Source organism: Haliotis rubra, unplaced genomic scaffold, assembly GCF_003918875.1.
Source record: "Haliotis rubra isolate DU_JTF1 unplaced genomic scaffold, ASM391887v1 Scf82, whole genome shotgun sequence".
Taxonomy (NCBI): Eukaryota; Metazoa; Mollusca; class Gastropoda; order Lepetellida; family Haliotidae; genus Haliotis; species Haliotis rubra.
In genome coordinates, this window is record NW_025767546.1 from 1,377,183 (window position 1) to 1,396,269 (window position 19,087).

The window sequence follows — 19,087 nt, forward strand, 5'->3', positions numbered from 1 at the left end:
CTTTCCTTCATAAGTCCCTAAACATTTTCTATTGGATTTAGGTCAGGGCTATAGCTTGGCCAATCTAATAATGTCATATTTTGGGTCCGAACCAGGCCTGTGAATGCTTTGAACGATGTTTTGGGTCGTTGTCCTGCTGGAAAATCCAAAAATTCCATAGAATACGTGAGCAGATGGAGGTAAATGTCCCTCGAGAATATGTGTGTACCGCTCACTGTTCATATTCCCTTCAAATAAACAGAGGGGCGTTGCCCCTAACACAGATATGCCACCCCACAAGTTAAATTTCGGACTGTACTTTGTGCGCTGATACAAAGGTTTTTCAGTTTGTTTGGTCCAGAATTTCTGTGTATTAGGAAACAGCCACACAGAACCGAGAAAATCACATTGTCCCAGTTAAAAACCTTCGCTCCTTTTGTTCAGGTTTCATGATCGGTGAGGGAATTCCTCGACTTTTCTGCAAACCCATCGCATGCAGCTCAGTTCTAATTGTCTCCTTACAGACAGCCACAGTTCCTCTATCAATCATATCCAGCCTTAAGTTTTCTAAACTCCTTCATTTGTTTTTAGAAACAAGAATACCAATTTTCTGGGCCTACCTGCGCCTCCCTGGTGCTCAATGCCATATCCATTTGCAATATTTTTCAAAACACGATAAACAGTGGACAAAGGGATGCCTGTTCTACTTGAAATCACTTTAGCTGATCTGATGTCCTTGTTATAATCCTTTAAAATTAACTTCCTCTTCTCTAAATCATCCATACTGAGGATCACTGTAAATGCCGTCTGCTAGCAAGTAAACAAAGGGGGATGACTCCTCACAAACTAATGAAAAAGGATTAACGGAGTTGTCTCTCTTGAATGAAACCAAGCACTTGATAGCTGGTCAAGGTTGTTTATACTAGAAATCCAATTAAACATATTCCTAAAATTCTCAATAATGTCTTGTCATACTATATATTCGTGACTCGACTATTTGGATGTATTCTGAAATAAATCGAGATAAGAAATAATAGTAGTGAGAACAATACGCTCGTACTTCGGTTTGCGGTGCATGGTATCACATTTCTGTCTGTTAGTTGGGACTTCAGCATTATGCGAGGGAACCTTCGCTACTGTTAGTGTAACGTAATTATTCCAACTGGCATCACAGCAAATAGAGGGATCTGGGATCTGGTATCGCTCGTAGAAGGTGTGTCCCGATCGCTCCAAGATTTGTTTCTCTTTGTCGGAAAGCAAAACATGGGGACCCTTCTCTAGCAGGGTCTCGAAGAACGGAAGTTGTCTCCGTTTGTGTCTAGGAGCAGCCTCGGATTCGCGTATATCTGGCTTGCGATATGTGGTACTTCCTCTTCGCCTCCCGAAGGGACAAACGACCCGATCGGATATCGGCATAGGCTTCGCGCGATATCTTGGTTCCCGGCATTGTTGTGTTCTATACCTTAGTCAGTGGCGGATCCAGAGGGTGGGTGGGGTGATTTCAGGGGGTTGGACCCCCCCCCCCGAAAATGGCTAAAGACCACACTGAAGTTTATGTTGTTTTGCACCCCCTCCCCCCTTGAAAATTTCTGGATCCGCCTATGCCTATGTACCTGTATATCTCTAATTGGAGTGTACCTTCGACGGTGGTTTTCCTTTGGGGAAGCCCCTGTTTGGAGGAGGCGTAGAAACAACACAATCTAGGGGAGTGGTCCAAACCCAAATCGACATTCTGTTGTTGTTTCTGTTTTCTGCGTTGGACTCCATTTTGTTTTCCGTATACCTGTCTTGGTGTTGGGGCGACTGTTGGGGGAGGAGAACAATGAAGACAAAAAGTGTCTCTATACACTCAAATGCACAAATGCACCTCTTCTTTTTTTTCCTTCTTATTTTATCATCATTTTTCCTTTGCGCGGTTGTACCACCATTACCTACACTACCGGATCGTTGGGTCTAACAGTCCCTGGACCACGTTACGTTCCCTTCCGCCTAGTCTGTTTCACAGTCCCTGAACCACATTAATTTCCCTACTGCCAAGCCCTCTCTGCAGTGCTAAAGCCCTAAATAGAGCAAGTCTAGATTTCCTCAGGTTCAGGTTCTGAATCTCTGGTCTCCCTAGGGCTCCTTTTCAATATAAATGGGCTTGTTTGTTACTATCAAAATTATATATATTCAGAGACTAAGCCTTAGTCTACCTTCCGCCCTGCCCCTCCTGCAGCGCGAATGCTCCAGATGAAGCAAGTTTAGATATTCCCCAGTTCCCAAGTCACCAACCCCCTTTCAATTTTAATGGAGCATTTTGTTTCTATTAAAATTATATAGTTTCATATTTGCAGAGACTAACAGTTAGTCTATTACTCGCCCTCTTCTCACATAAGTGTCAACGCCATCTATGCCCCCAAGGTCAACGTGTTTTTCTTTATGTGGTTCTCTTCTCCCGATGCTCTCTGATTTTGTTATCGTCTCTTTAGTTGACAGTCACTGGATTGTCTGTTTAGCTGGAACATTGCTATGTACGGCGTCAAACAACACGATTTGGTTGGACTGTATATACATCATACATGTATTATCACGTTTAAAGAGCTGTAAAACCTTGTGAGAATTTCATGTTTCATGTTTTTTGTAAGCTTCTCGCTCCTTTTGTCTTTTAAGTTGTTGATAGCAATATAGCTTGAACTTAGATTGGAGCATATGGATCTGTGGGAGAGAGCTCGTATACATCCACGGTAATACGGTTTAATAGTTTTGAACGTTTTGGATCAAGATTTGCGATGTGAACCATTAGTGTACAAATCTAATAGTACAACCGACCATCGGTTATATATACGTATTTTGATAGTGTTGATAACTTGTTTGTCCTCTGAATCTGAGCATGGGTTCATCTTGGCACCAGTGTACGAATCAAACATGTTCCCCGCATTATTGCGAGATATCGTTATATACATGTTGGCTTTCCAGGAATCTTAAAATAAACAGATATTTTATTATAAACGGAGTCTTATGTATGTTCACAAAAGCAAAACAACAAAACACATTTTGAAATAATCGGTAGTGTATGATGTATTTTTAATTAGCACTGATGGAGATTTTACAATCAAGACGACATTAACCGAATTTCTTATCTTAAAATAACTCACCATATTTCAACAGCAATCACCATTATAATCTCTATAACCAATCCTGTCTGACCATCCTGAGTATATAAACAAAACATCCCACAATGCATACCTGGCCTGAGGACATGTAAAGATTCGGTAAGCATAGCAGTAACAATCATATTGACGTGATTTCCCAGTACAACCTCACATCATAACTGTGTCAAATATTATTTCACAACACATTACTAACCACATCTCATACTGTGTGGGCCGTGGGGTAGCCTAGTGGTTAAAGCGTTTGCTCGTCACACCGGTTCGATTCCCCACATAGGTACATTGCCAACGTTGGTACATTGAGTGAAGCCCATTTCTGATGCCCACCTCCGTGATATTTCTGGAATATTGCTAAAAGCGGCGTTAAACTAAACCCACTCACTCACTCAAAGTGTGCGTTGATAATAGATATAACAATACTTTAAACATTAGTAGGTAATACTCTGGGTGAAATACGATCTGAGCGATGCAGCCGTTGTAAGTCTGACCTGTGGTAGTTCTGTGGGCATATAGTTGTAGTGTTCTTGTACAGGGAGGGGCCCGATCCACAAAGCGTTCGTAACGTTACGACCTGTCGTAACTCTATAGTTTATCATAGGCTTACGATTGTCGTAGCGCTACGAACGCTTTGTGGATCGGGGCCCAGTTCCCAGTTCCACACAACAACAGTAGCGTTAAGTCTGTAGTAAGCCAATGTTACGGTATGGAGTTACGATGGCCTTAGCGCTAAGGTGGTTTTGTGTTATCTTACAACAACAGGCTCTTGATCCAAAGGGTATCATCTTTGACGAGATTAGTCTTCATCCTACGGACGTCACTATCGTCGCCCCAAGCAGCTGCACCACGTGACCCCATTTATCAGTGTCGTACATCACATATCCTTCAACTGACGCCTCAATATTTTACCGCTGGTGGTCTTGGGTATACTGTCAACCATTTTAACACCGCCTCTAAGTTGTTTGTACGACGTCACATTTTCTATAAAAGAAGAGGAATTGGTTAGAGTGTGTCAGAGTATGCATGGTTAGAACCATGATCACAAGTATCTACGTCATATACAGTCGTCGTTAGAGATTACCAACTTCATTGAAAATCTCAAAAATACAAATTGTGAATATTTTCCCACAAACGCACAAGTGAACATATTTGACGTGTGCACACCTTTAACAAAGTCCTTGATGTCTTGTGGGGTGAGCGTCTGTCCAGGCTTCAGAACGACGAAGGCCTTAGGTAGCTCCCCTGCCTCGTCATCGGGAACTCCCATTACTGCGGCGTCCTTGACACCGGGATGGGCGAGGAGAACTGACTCCAGCTCAGCTGGAGGCACCTGCATGCAACAAGTGAGTGAGTGAGTGTTGTGTAACAGTACTCTGCATGATTCCATCAATATCACCACATTTCCATGAATATCAGTTTCTGACCCATGGAATCCGATGAATGAAAGCATAAGCAACGATTCAGACTGACCATCCGATCCTCTTGAGTCCTGCACCACGGGGTGCGGTGGATCTTGTGACCCGGAACCCATACGGAGCATGCTTAGTGAGTTAAATGGCTACTGTAGAACGTTGTAGCAACCAACACGGTATGCTCCAACTTCATTATAACATAGAGCTAAACACCTTTTTGTCACGAGTGAGTGATCTGGGTATTTGAACAGAATTCAGTTACTAAGGGTGTTATGAGAGGGGAAGTGTTACTAAGGGTGTTTGTTATGAGAGGGAAGTGTTACTAAGGGTGTTATGAGAGGGGAAAGTGTTACTAAGGGTGTTATGTGAGGGGGAAGTGTTACTAAGGGTGTTATGTGAGGGGGAAGTGTTACTAAGGGTGTTATGAAAGGGGAAGTGTGTTACTAAGGGTGTTATGAGAGGGAAGTGAGAGGGAAGTGTTACTAAGGGTGTTATGTGAGGGGAAAGTGTTACTAAGGGGTTATGTGTTATGAGAGGGAAGTGTTACTAAGGGTGTTATGTGAGGGAAAGTGTTACTAAGGGTGTTATGAGGGGAAGTGTTACTAAGGGTGTTATGTGAGGGGAAGTGTTACTAAGGGTGTTATGTGAGGGGAAAGTGTTACTAAGGGTGTTATGAGAGGGTGAAAGTGTTACTAAAAGTTAAGGGGAAAGTGTTACTAAGGGTGTTATGTGAGGGGAAAGTGTTACTAAGGGTGTTATGAGAGGGGAAGTGTTACTAAGGGTGTTATGTGAGGGGAAAGTGTTACTAAGGGTGTTATGTGAGGGGAAGTGTTACTAAGGGTGTTATGTGAGGGGGAAGTGTTACTAAGGGTGTTATGTGAGGGGAAAGTGTTACTAAGGGTGTTATGAGGAGGGAAGTGTTACTAAAGTGTGTTAGTGTTACTAAGGGTGTGAGGGGAAGTGTTACTAAGGGTGTTATGTGAGGGGAAAGTGTTACTAAGGGTGTTATGTGAGGGGGAAGTGTTACTAAGGGTGTTATGTGAGGGGAAAGTGTTACTAAGGGTGTTATGTGAGGGGAAGTGTTACTAAGGGTGTTATGAGAGGGAAGTGTTACTAAGGGTGTTATGAGGGAGTGAGTTATGTGTTAGTAAGGGTGTTACTAAGGGTGTTATGTGAGGGGGAAGTGTTACTAAGGGTGTTATGTGAGGGGAAGTGTTACTAAGGGTGTTATGTGAGGGGAAGTGTTACTGTGAGGGGAAGGGTGTTATGTGAGGGGAAGTGTTACTAAGGGTGTTATGAGAGGGGAAGTGTTACTAAGGGTGTTATGTGAGGGGAAAGTGTTACTAAGGGTGTTATGTGAGGGGAAAGTGTTACTAAGGGTGTTATGAGAGGGGGAAGTGTTACTAAGGGTGTTATGTGAGGGGAAGTGTTACTAAGGGTGTTATGTGAGAGGGGAAGTGTTACTAAAGGGTGTTATGTTGTTACTAAAGGTGTTATGTGAGGGAAAAGTGTTACTAAGGGTGTTATGTGAGGGGGAAGTGTTGTAAGAGGAGGGAAGTGTTACTAAAGGTGTTATGTGAGGGGAAGTGTTACTAAGGGTGTTATGTGAGGGGAAAGTGTTACTAAGAGGGTGTTATGTGAGGGGAAGTGTTACTAAAGTGAGAGGGGAAAGTGTTACTAGGGTGTGAGGGAAAGTGTTACTAAGGGTGTTATGTGAGGGGAAAGTGTTACTAAGGGTGTTATGTGAGGGGAAGTGTTACTAAGGGTGTTAGTGTACTAAGGTAGTTATGTGAGGGGAAGTGACTAAAGTGTTATAAGGAGGGGAAGTGTTACTAAGGGTGTTATGTGAGGGAAGTGTTACTAAGGGTGTTATGTGAGGGGGAAGTGTTACTTAAGGGTGTTATGTGAGGGAAAGTGTTACTAAGGGTGTTATGTGAGGGGGAAGTGTTACTAAGGGTGTTATGAGAGGGGGAAGTGTTATTAAGGGTGTTATGTGAGGGAAAGTGTTACTAAGGGTGTTATGTAAGAGTGGAGAGGTGAAGTGTTACTAAGGGTGTTATGTGTTATGAGGGGAAGTGTTACTAGTGTTACTAAGGGTGTTATGAGAGGGGGAAGTGTTATTAAGGGTGTTATGTCAGGGAAAGTAAACCGTAACGGAGGATGTAGACGTTTTACTTTGTTGAAACAAGTAATAACAATTATCGAAAGTGGGGGAAAATTGCAGCGGATCCTTGCACGACCAAGGGACTAAATTTTATACCGGGAATTGCAGCCCTGTAGATCACCAAGCCTTCCTCCATCAACCTGGGTCTCATGGTATGTTGCGCTTGCGCTACCCAGGAACAAGACGGCCACTGAGAACGTTGTATGTAACTGTTGCAGAATCCTGACTCCCATGAATTATTGTCTTGATTTATTGTTTCTGTGAGTGAGTTACCTGAAATCCTTTGTACTTGATGAGCTCCTTCAGACGGTCAGTCACTGTCAGCCTCCCGTCCTCGTCAAAGTGACCAATATCGCCTGGGGACGAACAACATAGGCCGATTTATTACCCACGTGGTCAACGTATGGGTAGTTGCATACTAATCTCGTACGTCACACAAGTGTCGTATCGCGTTGACCTGTGTCGTAACGACTTGACCTGAGATTATAACGATTTGATTGGATAGCCGATGACCTCTCAATTAGGTCACATTCTGACGTAACTATTTTTTTCATTCTTAACAAACACGTGAATTCATTCATTCTACAACTTAAATGCATTGTGGGAATGTAAACATTGCGAACGTTGCCGTGTCGCTGTTTAATTGTGAGTCGAACTGAGACATTATATCCGTCGAAAAACATAAACGTAATGTTTCCACCAGTGATGTTAGCCGAACGAAGCAACTGCAAACCAAGAAACGGGGTGCTACGGAGTAGTTTACTGTAGAAGGCTGTACGAGGCGATGACAACTGACATGCATCGTGACGTCGGTTACCAAGGCAGTGACGTCATTACAGTGTGACGTCATGCAAATATTGTACTACAGTACAAAACTCTTCCGCAACCTCTTAATGAAACCGGTTTCGGTTTGAAACCAAAAAATAACAAAAATACGCTATTTTGTCAATTTAATGCATGTAAGAAGTGGGTAATAAATAAAATACCACACTCGGTCTCATTACATACGAATTATACGAAACGAGTGTCCTTCCTATGGTATCTGACCGAGCGAAAGGTCAGATACCATAGGAAGGACACTCGTTTCGTATAATTCGTATGTAATGAGACCTCGTGTAGTATTCTCTATATATCCGACCAGCTGACCCACTGACAGATTAGCCCACAGCTCACATAGCAATGAAGAATGAATTACACCAGATAACGACAGGTTACCAGTGACATTGTCTTCACGTTGCGTCTCCTGTATTGCCATACAGCAGTTTATAAACCAAACCGTTGATCACTGGATTGTCTGGTCCAGACTCGATTATTTACAGACCGCCGCCATATAGCTGGAATATTGCTGAGTGCGGCGTAAAACTAAACTCACTCACTCACTATAAACCAAACGAAACGAAACGAAATCTGACTTAATTCATAATCAAGATTCCATTATTAAATATGGGCTACAAAATACAGCCACGTGTTCTACCAAAGTGTCAGCTCTTAGGGCCCAGTAATTTCTAAGAAGGCGAATCTTAAATGTTCTCAAATGGAATAATTGTATTAATTTTTTTTCTGGCCAAAATAGGTTGCTGGACATCTGTAGCCCCGGAGTTCCTACCCGTGTGGAGCCACGAGTTCTTTATTGTGGCATCTGTGGCTTTCTGGTTGTCAAGGTAACCAAGCATGACTTGAGGACCTCGCACAATTATTTCTCCAGTCTCTCCCCGGCACAAGTCGTTCCCGCTGTCGACGTCCACAACCTTGATAACAAGAGATGAAAAATGTACAAGGACGCTGAGCCTATAACTTCCTTACATGTTGTTTTATCGTTATACACGTTAATAATGTAACCTCAATAAGTGATAAGTTACAAGAATTCAACCAAAGTAAATGTATCTTGCTCAGAAATAATGTTCAAAGCTGACCTAAACACCACTCATTCACGTATTCTTTATTAGAGTTTAAATTCAGATACAAAATCCCTCTGCATCAAAATCCGACAATATCTTAACACAATGTGGCGTTCTTGCAAGGGTTCTTGAGTGAATCAGATGATAGCTTTCTGAATAATTCGGCTTCATTCCTTAACGTCCTCGATTCAGAATTTTTTATTTTAACAAAAGAAAACCCCCACAAAACACAAATCGTCCAACGCGGGTATACTGCCAATTTGGTGTAAATGGCATGGCGCTCAGAAACTACCGGGTGTATTAAAAAGATCCAACATGCAATGGCGCAACCTTTATTGATTTACATTTGGAACAGGTATTTAAGTTTTGTTGCTCCATAAAACATCACTGTACGTTGTTAGTGGATACCAAGCCATACCTTTCCCTCTGTGTTGGGTACAAGCGGTCCGACTGAGCCAAGTTTGGCCGGCGCGTGGTCGATGCAGATTACTGGAGCAGTTTCAGTAAGCCCGTACGCTGCAAACAGGTTACACTGACGCTTAGCCTCTCGTTATATATAATTTTGATAGAAACTAAGAATTCCTTCTAAATTGAAATGGAGTTCTAGCGAGAAGGGAGACCCTGAGGAAATCTAGACTTGCTTCGTTTAGGCCTTTAGCGCTGCAGAATGGGTTAGGCAGTAGGGAAAATAGTGCGGTTCAGGGACTGTGAGACAGACTGCAACGAGGTCAGTTATCATCCAGTGGTCTATGATCTACATGGGCAGCTAGCGAGGTGTTACGGAATTTACAAGCTTGATATGGAACTGGGTTAAGAGGGTTAAAGTTCATCTTGTACAATTTCGACTACTGTTGCTTTCACCCCGCTCATGACCCCGGTTACACCATATATTTTCAGGGACAACATTTCTACAAGATGAACGGATCTACATGAACATTCAAATGAAAAGAATGAATAAAACAGAAGTGAGTGAGTGTTTGTATACCCGACTAGTGAACTGCAGATATTACACACAAACAGCCATTGTATAAACGTACGTTCAGTGGAATAACATGTTTCTACCTCGAGTAAAGGAAGGAACAAATCGTGCATTTGCAGAGAGATACGCATATAACGGTTGATACAATGGACAGACAGACATGTAACGGTATGTAACATGACGCAATACATTGACGTAGACTGACATGTAATGAGATAAAATATGACGTCATAACAGCATTAACCCTTATCCCACCAAGTGGGTCATTTGAGGCCCGAAGTGCACTTTGATGGTATGCTAAAACTTCATTTCTTTATATAAATGTTCAGTATTAAATGTATTCCTGAAAATTACAATACTGACTGCTGTGAAAAGGTTTCAGTTTAATTATTTTGAAATAATTACCATTAATTTTAAAAAGCAAATATTATTGCATTAACTGCTTTGCCGGGCCACTGAGACCCGGTCACCCCCCTCAGCTTCCAGTCAACACCCCTGATAAAGCTTCCTTATGAATACATTGCATAATAACTGCTAGTCAAAGATGAATCGTCGAGCAAGTTTGAGAAGAGGAACACTTTTTATGAATAGACAACTTCTTTACGTTTCTGTGTAGATCCTAACACTGTTATCTAGCAAATGATACACAACATATGCACAAGGAGAAATATGTACATGAAGGGTATTTGGGTTAATATGTACGAGTCTCCACATTCGCATTGAATGTAGTAGACAACGCCTGAAGGTTCTTCTTTGTTGCTTATTGGCTTGTAGGATATGTTGAACTGATGTTCTTTCTGGAACACAGCATCTATGTTGGCTTGCTTCTTTAGTAATCTGCGGATATGGTGGCTAGTTGTATCGACATATGGTATACTGGTGATGAACGGCGATGATTGTTGACGTGGTGGTTTGTCTTTTGGGTTGAGGGTGGTCTTGATGGTTCTGTTGACCAGATTAGCAGGGTACTGATTAAGGTTTATGAAGACATGGCGAAGGTGTTCTAACTCGACTTCAAGGGCTTGGGTTGTGGAGCTGATGTTCTTTGCTCTTCTGGCTAGGGTGGCGATTATACCTCTCTTGACTTGCAGTGGGTGATTAGATGAAAAGTCAAGATATTGGTCTGTGCGCGTTGGTTTCCTGTAGACAGTTGTTTGGAGTTTGTTGTTGTCTTTTTCTACTTGGATGTCGAATTTCATGCGTGGCTGTTGGGCATTAAGGTGTTTGAGAAGGCAGATGGGATCATCGGTGGGGTTGATTATGACAAAAGTGTCGTCTTCTTTCCGGAACCAGCATATTAGAGTGACGGGTAAGTTGAGGAGGGTCTTGTCTTCGGGTTCTGTCATGTAGATCTTGGTGATGATGGGGGAGAAAGGTGATCCCATAGGTAGACCATGGGTTTGTTGGTAGATTTTATCAGACCGGGTGAAGTATTTTGAACTTATACAGGAATGGATGAGGCGGATGATGCTTTCTACTGTGAGATGGGTGTTTAGGTTTAGCGCGAATGTCTTCAACATTTCTTCTAATGATGGCTAGGGCTTCGTCTCTTGGGACATTGGTGAATAGATCAACCGCATCACCAACTCATTATTTCGCCAGGCTGGGTGATGGTGCTGATCTTGTTGCATAATTCGTTGGAGTCCGAGATAAAGGATTTAGCTAATTTACCTAGAGGGGCGAGAAGGCGTTCGAGATGCTTGGTGGTATTGTAATGGACTGTGTTTCTGGAACAGACTAGGAGACGGGCTTCGATGGGGTCTTTGTGGACCTCGGGCGTAGGGTGGTCTAGGATGGGGAACTGTGAGCTGCTTGTGTAGAGTCGGACCTATCTCGTTTTGTCCCTAAGTTCTTACAGGAGGGTTTTGTGGTCTCGTTGAAGCAAGGTGGTGGGGTCTTTCTGTGTCGTCTACTTTCCGGAAACAGCATATTGGTGTGACGGGTGAGGTGAGGAGGGCCTTGTCTTCGAGTTCTGTCATGTAGATCTCGCTGATGATGGGGAGAGATGTGATCCCAGAGGTAGGCCATGGGATAAGAGAACTCTTAGAGGCAATCAACATCAAACGGCTCAACCCGACAACCAACAGAGATGAACGTTATTACATCCATACAGCTTACGATCAACTAATCAAGAATAACCCACCCTTTGTCTACTGGCTTCGATCAGTCCTTATCACAACAAGCCTCATGTCAACACACATCAACCTCTTCTATTGTACAAACCCAAATACCCGTCATGTATATTTCTCCTTGTGCAGATGCTGTGTATCATTTGCTAGATAACGCTGCTAGGATCTACACCAAAACGTCGCATCCACTGCAACAAAGAAGTTGTCTATCCATAAAAAGTGTTCCTCTTCATCACACCAGCTTCTAAATGCCACTTAAGGAAGTTTGAGAAGCAATTTTCTCGATGTTTTGCTCCAACTTGCTGCTGCAGATGATGATGGTAGTGGTGCTGATGCAGTACCTTCTGACAGTGGATCAGTTCGAACCTCCCTTTGAAGAAAGTGTTAGTGACAGCAGTGACTGTTCTAATAGTGAAGAAGAACGTAATATCCTGTCAGGTCCTTTGATATAAATCAAAAGGGGGTGACCGGGCCTCACAGGCCCACTTGGCGGTAATGGATATGAGGAAAGCTTGGTGGGATCAGGGTTAATGCAGCTGTCGAGAGACTGGCAGAGACATTGATGTAACGCTGTCCATTGACGTAGACTGACCTAGACACTAATCTGCCTCTATACTAATACCTTGAAGTACACAGGCAGGGGTTCGTTCTTTCAGCTGTTCACACAGCTCCTTGCCGAGCGGTGCCGCTCCACTGATGATGGTGTGCACGCTGGAGATGTAGTCGGTCACTGTCGGGTCTTTCGCCAGGAACAGGACAAGTGGCGGTACCAGATGTAGGTAGGTGATCTGAAGACAGCAAGGAAAGAACTGGTAGCATGAACATAAATATATATTTTGAGTCATTGCAATATTGAGAATTGGAATGCCCATATCGCCTTAAAACAAAGTAATACTGCATACATGGGGCGGTGGGGTAGCCTAATGGTTAAAGCGTTCACTCGTCATGCCGAACACCCGGGTTCGATTCCCCACATGGGTACAATGTGTGAAGCCCAATTCTGGTGTGTCCCGCCGCGATATTGCTGGAATATTGCTAAATGCGGCTAACAGATGCTGCTGATACTTGAGGTCTGACCTTACCTCGTTGTTTTTGACAGCTGTGAGGAAGTCTTGCGCTATGAACCTGGGCATGGTGACATAGGCGGCTCCCTGGATGGTGGAACAGATCTGGGACACGACCAGGCCGTAGATGTGGAACTGTGGCAGAATCCCCAGTAGACTGTCCCTCCCGGCTTCCATCCTCATGGAGGCACTGAGGGGGGAACATCTTACAATACGAATACATGACACGTTGTTATGGACAACTTCTTTTTAATTCTTTTTCAGGGCTAATTCTTGCTCCTTCATCAGGTATTCATGTTCGTCCAAGTTACAAATGCCTTTCAAGAACTGCAGCTTACAATACACTCACTTCCAGGAATTGCCACAGTTTACTAGACCTTATACTCAAATCAGAGGACTGAGCCAAAAGCATCAACACTGCGGGCATAAAGAAATCTCCGTGTTCTTTAAAGTATCACACAATACATACCATCTGTTGTGTCATACTCATTATTTGATGCTTGAATGTGGAATGAAATACATTACCGTCGAATAATCTATTTCTTCAAATAGTGAAACGATAAATATTCAAGTGTAAACAATTAATTTTATAATAACAGTCCAAAGTACCAAGAAAATACTGTTTTCCTCCGATAAGCGTATTTAGTTTCTAAACGTGGAAAACTACCCATAAAAGGGCGATTTTCATACATTTTGGGGCGTTCACTAATTTAAGAAAGTAATCAGAACATGCACTGTTAGCTTGCTGTTATCCATTGAGCTGCATTACATTTATGAACATTTTTGAAAACTAAGCGGGCTACGAACTTGCTGCCCAAGAGTCAAGTCCTTCAAACTACCAACGAAGCAGCGGAGATTGTTGAACTAGTCTGTCTAAGCTAGGTTTGTTTGAACATTAATGTTGTTCTTAGTTCGTTGTAAGCCCTAGTGAAATATGTGGTGACGCAAATGCCTGTGAATCTGAATGCACGTCTAATTCAAATATATAGTACACATTTCATCCCAATGGTATGCATCCTCGATAATCTCCAGGGTGTATGTTCCGATAAATCTCCACAAGTACCCTGGATGCAGGTATGGCTCGGCCCGATAATTTTATAACCTCCCTTTGCTGGCTCCGCATTCTCACAGTAGCCAACACAGTTACAACCGAGCTTGCCAGCGTCAACAAAGATAGCGGTCCCAACCGCGAAGGTTTGTTCGCAGTACGACTCAGATTTTGGAGGAAATCATACAGACAAATTGACAGGTCTGAAACTTATATATACATATGAAAAAATATATGCAAGAACTCCTTCTACCTCTTTCAGAGTACCACTGCAACAATTGTGTTGCCAAGTTTAATCTGTTAGAAAGTGAGTTGTGATTGGTACGCTCAACTTCCCAGCGCAGACACCTGATTGGATAAAAAGCCAGCCAACGGAGGTAATAAAATCATCGTAGAAAATATCGAGCCGTAGATACATCCAGGGTATAGTGGAGATTTATCGCAACGTATTCCCAGGAGATTATCAAGGATGAATGGTATGCAGTTTTGTTAAAATCTGATTAGAGTATTAGAATTCACAATGATATGCACTTTGTCGTACACGTGTTACAAACATGCTTGTGGAACAACCATAGCGTTAAAATCACTTTGGGAATTGTATAGCCAAGCAAGGTGTTGAGAGACATACTTTATCTGGAGGGCGTTGGCGATGATGTTCCTGTGGGACAGCATAACCCCCTTCGGCAGGCCGGTGGTGCCGCTGGAGTAGGGGATGAGGAGGACGTCATTGCTGGAGATGTCGACGTCAGGAAACGCCTTGCCGTCATCTTCCAGCAGCGTTGAGAACGACCTATATCCGTGGGTCTGGCCAATCACTATGATATTCTGAGATAGAAGCATGATGCCTTTAATACACGCAAGGATGGGGCATGTGGGTGGTTGTGGTGGTGGTGGTGGTGGTGGTGTTGGTGCTTGGTGTGGTGTGTGTGTGTGTGTGTGTGTGTGTGTGTGTGTGTGTGTGTGTGTGTGTGTGTGTGTGTGTGTGTGTGAGAGAGAGTGTGCGTGCGTGTGTGTGTGTGTTGTACACAAGTACAACGTAGCAGAATGATAGAGCAAATGAGCGTGTGGGTGAATCAATCAATTAAATTAGAACGTGCAACGTTTCACGCTGGTCGTAGCAGAATGAGTGAGCGAATGAAATAATGAATGAGTTAATGAATGAATGCATTCGTACATTCAGAGGACACAGGATCAGTTTACCTTGACGGAACGCTGGAGTATTTCCGAGGACTTCACTGCTTGTTCTACAGTTGAGATGAAGTCGGACAGGACGATCACTGTGCTGGATTTCGAGTGTTCCAGTTGGCGGCGCAGCTCACCTGACAGGCAGGGCAGAATATCATCTCATAGTCACGTGCAGATTTGAACAGGGTGACCCTACGTGGCCATATATCACAATATTGGGATTATTTAACTAACATACTCAAACTATGCTAAAGAACACGTTTTGATGGAATCATACAATCATCCGACAAATACAGATTGAAACATCCCAGTGCATATATAAGTGTTGGGTCCCCTGCAGGATCTCCTGACGAACGGACAGAAGCATGTCGACATGGGCCCGATGTGCAAGAGGTGCTTGATAACCTGTGTTTTGATGTATTGTGACAGAATCGTTGTATATCTTATCAGAGTGCACAGCGTCATTTGCTACCCAGGATTGAACCAACTGGCTACACGTTGACGATTCTGGCAGATGCATTGGAATACCTGAAACTGGGTCAACGGGGCCTTTTGTGTCAGCCAGAGTGTGATCAGATTTTGAAATCAGTTACCCATGCAGGTTGTGGACAGCGTTCCCCCACGCAGAGGAAGACAAGTTACTCACATTGTGACAGCATCCGCACTCAGAAATGACCTTCGGAACGTTAACCGTTAACGTTTCTACTCAGACAGTGCGTAATAATCGGCTCTCACTGCTTCGATATTACACTGTCAGGCATTTGGCTGAACATCAGGCATGACGTTTCGGATGTGTACGTGAAACCGTATGCTCTTGCAATCTGACCAGACTTATCCTCATGGACGATAACGCACGGGTTCATCGTACCAAGGTCGTCGATGCCCACTAGAACAACAGACCATTGTCCAAATGGATTGGCCAGTCAGATCAGATCTCAACCAAACCTCAACACGATCACTGGTGGAACGAAGTGCAAATCATCCTCTCCGGACGACATGCTCTACAAGCACTTGGAACTCGGAAATGCTCTTGCAGAAGAGAGGGAAAATCTTCCCGCGGCAACCACCCAGACATTTCTTTGGATCATGAGATCAGACTGTGATCAAGTCCAGTGGATAACACACGCGTTACTGAGAGCTGGCTTTTACACAATGAATTTGTTTTCACGTGTGAGTTTTGGTCATCTATCTCATTTTCTCGGATGATCTGACTGACTATTGTTTGTTGCTCTGTGTCCCACTTTAGTTCATTAAATATAGTCACACTATATTGTCCTTTGCTTTTGAAACAAACGACGTATTATATCTTAAAGTGTCCATCCATAGCAAACTTTTAACTGCAGACTTATGAGTCAGTAGTTTCGCTTTTCGCTATGTTCATTGTGAACAGCTTAAGTTAGGATTTATAATACCCCTGATTACTATTCTTGTTAGGTCAGCCCCATACATATCACCAAAGTGGTGAAACAATTAATTAAAATGAAGGTGGTTTAGGACCAACTCACTCACTGGTGGTGTATGAGGGGTTGGACGTGGAGAGAACTGCTCCGATTGCACCGCAAGCCACCATGGTGATCAGGTACTCGATACAGTTGGTGGTGAAAATCAGGACCGTGTCTCCTTTCCTCACTCCCAGCCTGGTCAGTCCGCTTCCAACCCGGAACACAGACTCCCTCAGCTCCCGGAACGTCAGCGTCCGGCCGGTGGTGGCGTCCATCTGGAATATGATGTTACACTGGTTGGTTATGAGAAGTGTGCGAAATAGCCACTGGCCCGTGGCTAGTAAAAATCCAGGCGTGCCAGTAAATCTCCACAGTCACTGGCCCGACTGGCTAGTGAATTTTCATGGCGTCATTTTGTAAATATATCACTCTCTCTGACTTGCTAAGTTATAATACACTTTAAATCATGCAGCATTATGGCCTGATAAACTGTTTATCACATTAGCAGCTTAATGATGACACCCTTGCAATGCCGACAATATCTTATTGTTATCTATTATGGTAATCTTTTGTTTAGTTTTTACATTCAAATTTCGGGCAAGTGAATTATTTTGTGGGCTAGTAACTTTCAGGCATAGCCAGCCTGACTGACTAGCAAAATTTGGAAACTATTTGGCACACTGGTTATGAGGATAACAATGTAAATCAGCAACCATGGTGACCGCCTGCTTAACGTCTTAGTCTCTCTTTCAAGAAGAAACGTGCGTGGGGCACCTATTTTAGATAATAAAATCGAGAATCGAATGGACAACATAGGTGTTAGTCATCATAAGATCGACTACATAGGTGGTGGTCACCATAAGATCGAGGATCGAATTGACAACATAGGTGGTGGTCATCATAAGATCGACAACATAGGTGGTGGTAATCATAAGATCGAAGATCGAATTGACAACATAGTTGGTGGTCATCATAAGATCGAGGATCGAATTGACAACATAGGTGGTGGTCATCATAAGATCGACAACATAGGTGGTGGTCATCATAAGATCGAGGATCGAATTGACAACATAGGTGGTGGTCATCATAAGATCGAGGATCGAATGAACAACATAGGTGGTGGCCATCATAAGATCGAGGATCGTATGGACAACATAGGTGGTGGTCATCATAAGATCGAGGATCGAATTGACAACATATGTGGTGGCCATCATAAGATCGAGGATCGAATGAACAACATAGGTGGTGGCCATCATAAGATCGAGGATCGTATGGACAACATAGGTGGAGGTCATCATAAGATAGAGGATCGTATGGACACCATAGGTGGAGGTCATCATAAGATCGAGGATCGTATGGACAACATAGGTGGAGGTCATCATAAGATCGAAGATCGTATGGACAACATAGGTGAAGGTCATCATAAGATCGAGGATCGTATGGACAACATAGTTGGTGGTCATCATAAGATCGAGGATCGTATGGACAACATAGGTGGTGGTCATCATAAGATCGAGGATCGTATGGACAACATAGGTGGTGGTCATCATAAGATCGTAGAGACAACAAGGACGGTGGAGTACTACATTGTCAAGGACGTCGGGTACTGTGTTCTGGCAGTAGGTAGCAGCCTTGTGGCCCCGACTTTAGTTTAGTAACTGTTTGCTTCGTTTGATCGATTTCAGTCTGAATCAAAGCCCTTGTCACTAGTCGAATTATCAATATTTCAGAACTATCTCTTCTGACCTACCAAAGCTTTTAGATCTCCAAACTCGCTGTACTTTGACAACACAAACTCAGCGAAGTTCACATCCGGGATATCCACTGGAGAAAAGGGGCTTGTTACGATGTGTTGTTCCTTGCCGTTCATTGTAGTCAACGTCGTGGAAATACAACGACGCTGTAGTTTGACGATATCACTGCTGCTCAATGGCAAATGTGAAGAACGAGTTGAGAACGATCTGCACAAGTACCGCGCATGCTCTTTACAAAGAGCCCGCTTGATATGGACCAGCACCGTTTTGGTCGCCATCCTTATTCGCAGAAGACGTCACCAAACTTCAGTGATGTTAGATATAGGTCCCTGAAACAAAACAACAACAATTATTAGTGGATGGTAATGTCTAACGTAGCTTGCTTAATATGTTGTACCGCTACCATAACTGAACAATATGTTAAAAATTGTAAAAGATTTAAAAATATTAACCTTTCTACCTTACTCCATTTCCCCCCAGACCTTGTTTTGAAAGATGAGAAACTAAAACATTCAAAATCGCTGCTCTGTTTCAACATTCCCTAACATTCAAAACCAAGTTTCGAACTTAAAACACTTCTGTGGGAATGTTTTCATGCTTTCGATTGGTTGGTTGGTTTGTTGTCAACGCCGCACTCAGCAATATTCCAGCTACATTGCGGCGGTCTATAAATAATCAAGTCTGGACCAGCCGACCCAGTGATCAACATCATGAGCATCGATCTACGCAATTGGGATACGATGGCATGTGTCAACCAAGACAGCGTTTCTCACCACCCGATCCCGTTAGTCGCCTCTTACGACAAGCATGAGTTGCTGAAGACCAATTCTAACCCGTACCGTCACGGGTTGTTTGACTGACTGACTGACGGATTTTGGTTTTAC

At 43.2% G+C, this 19,087-nt stretch overlaps 1 protein-coding gene across 1 annotated transcript in view; it reads right to left on the reverse strand.

Moving 5' to 3' along the window:
• Positions 1-3,026: 3,026 nt before the first annotated feature.
• Positions 3,027-19,087, reverse strand: part of LOC124262082 (4-coumarate--CoA ligase 5-like) — a 37,825-nt gene continuing 21,764 nt past the window's right edge. Inside the window, exons 2-12 of the mRNA XM_046696514.1 lie at positions 18,200-18,532; positions 16,517-16,724; positions 15,023-15,141; positions 14,451-14,647; positions 12,793-12,964; positions 12,333-12,498; positions 9,021-9,118; positions 8,311-8,452; positions 6,978-7,060; positions 4,293-4,458; positions 3,027-4,109 (exon numbers count right to left, since the gene is read on the reverse strand). Coding sequence (XP_046552470.1) covers positions 4,003-4,109; positions 4,293-4,458; positions 6,978-7,060; positions 8,311-8,452; positions 9,021-9,118; positions 12,333-12,498; positions 12,793-12,964; positions 14,451-14,647; positions 15,023-15,141; positions 16,517-16,724; positions 18,200-18,481 — 1,740 coding nt within the window. The 5' untranslated portion in view covers positions 18,482-18,532 and the 3' untranslated portion in view covers positions 3,027-4,002. The remainder of the gene's footprint in view (positions 4,110-4,292; positions 4,459-6,977; positions 7,061-8,310; positions 8,453-9,020; positions 9,119-12,332; positions 12,499-12,792; positions 12,965-14,450; positions 14,648-15,022; positions 15,142-16,516; positions 16,725-18,199; positions 18,533-19,087) is intronic.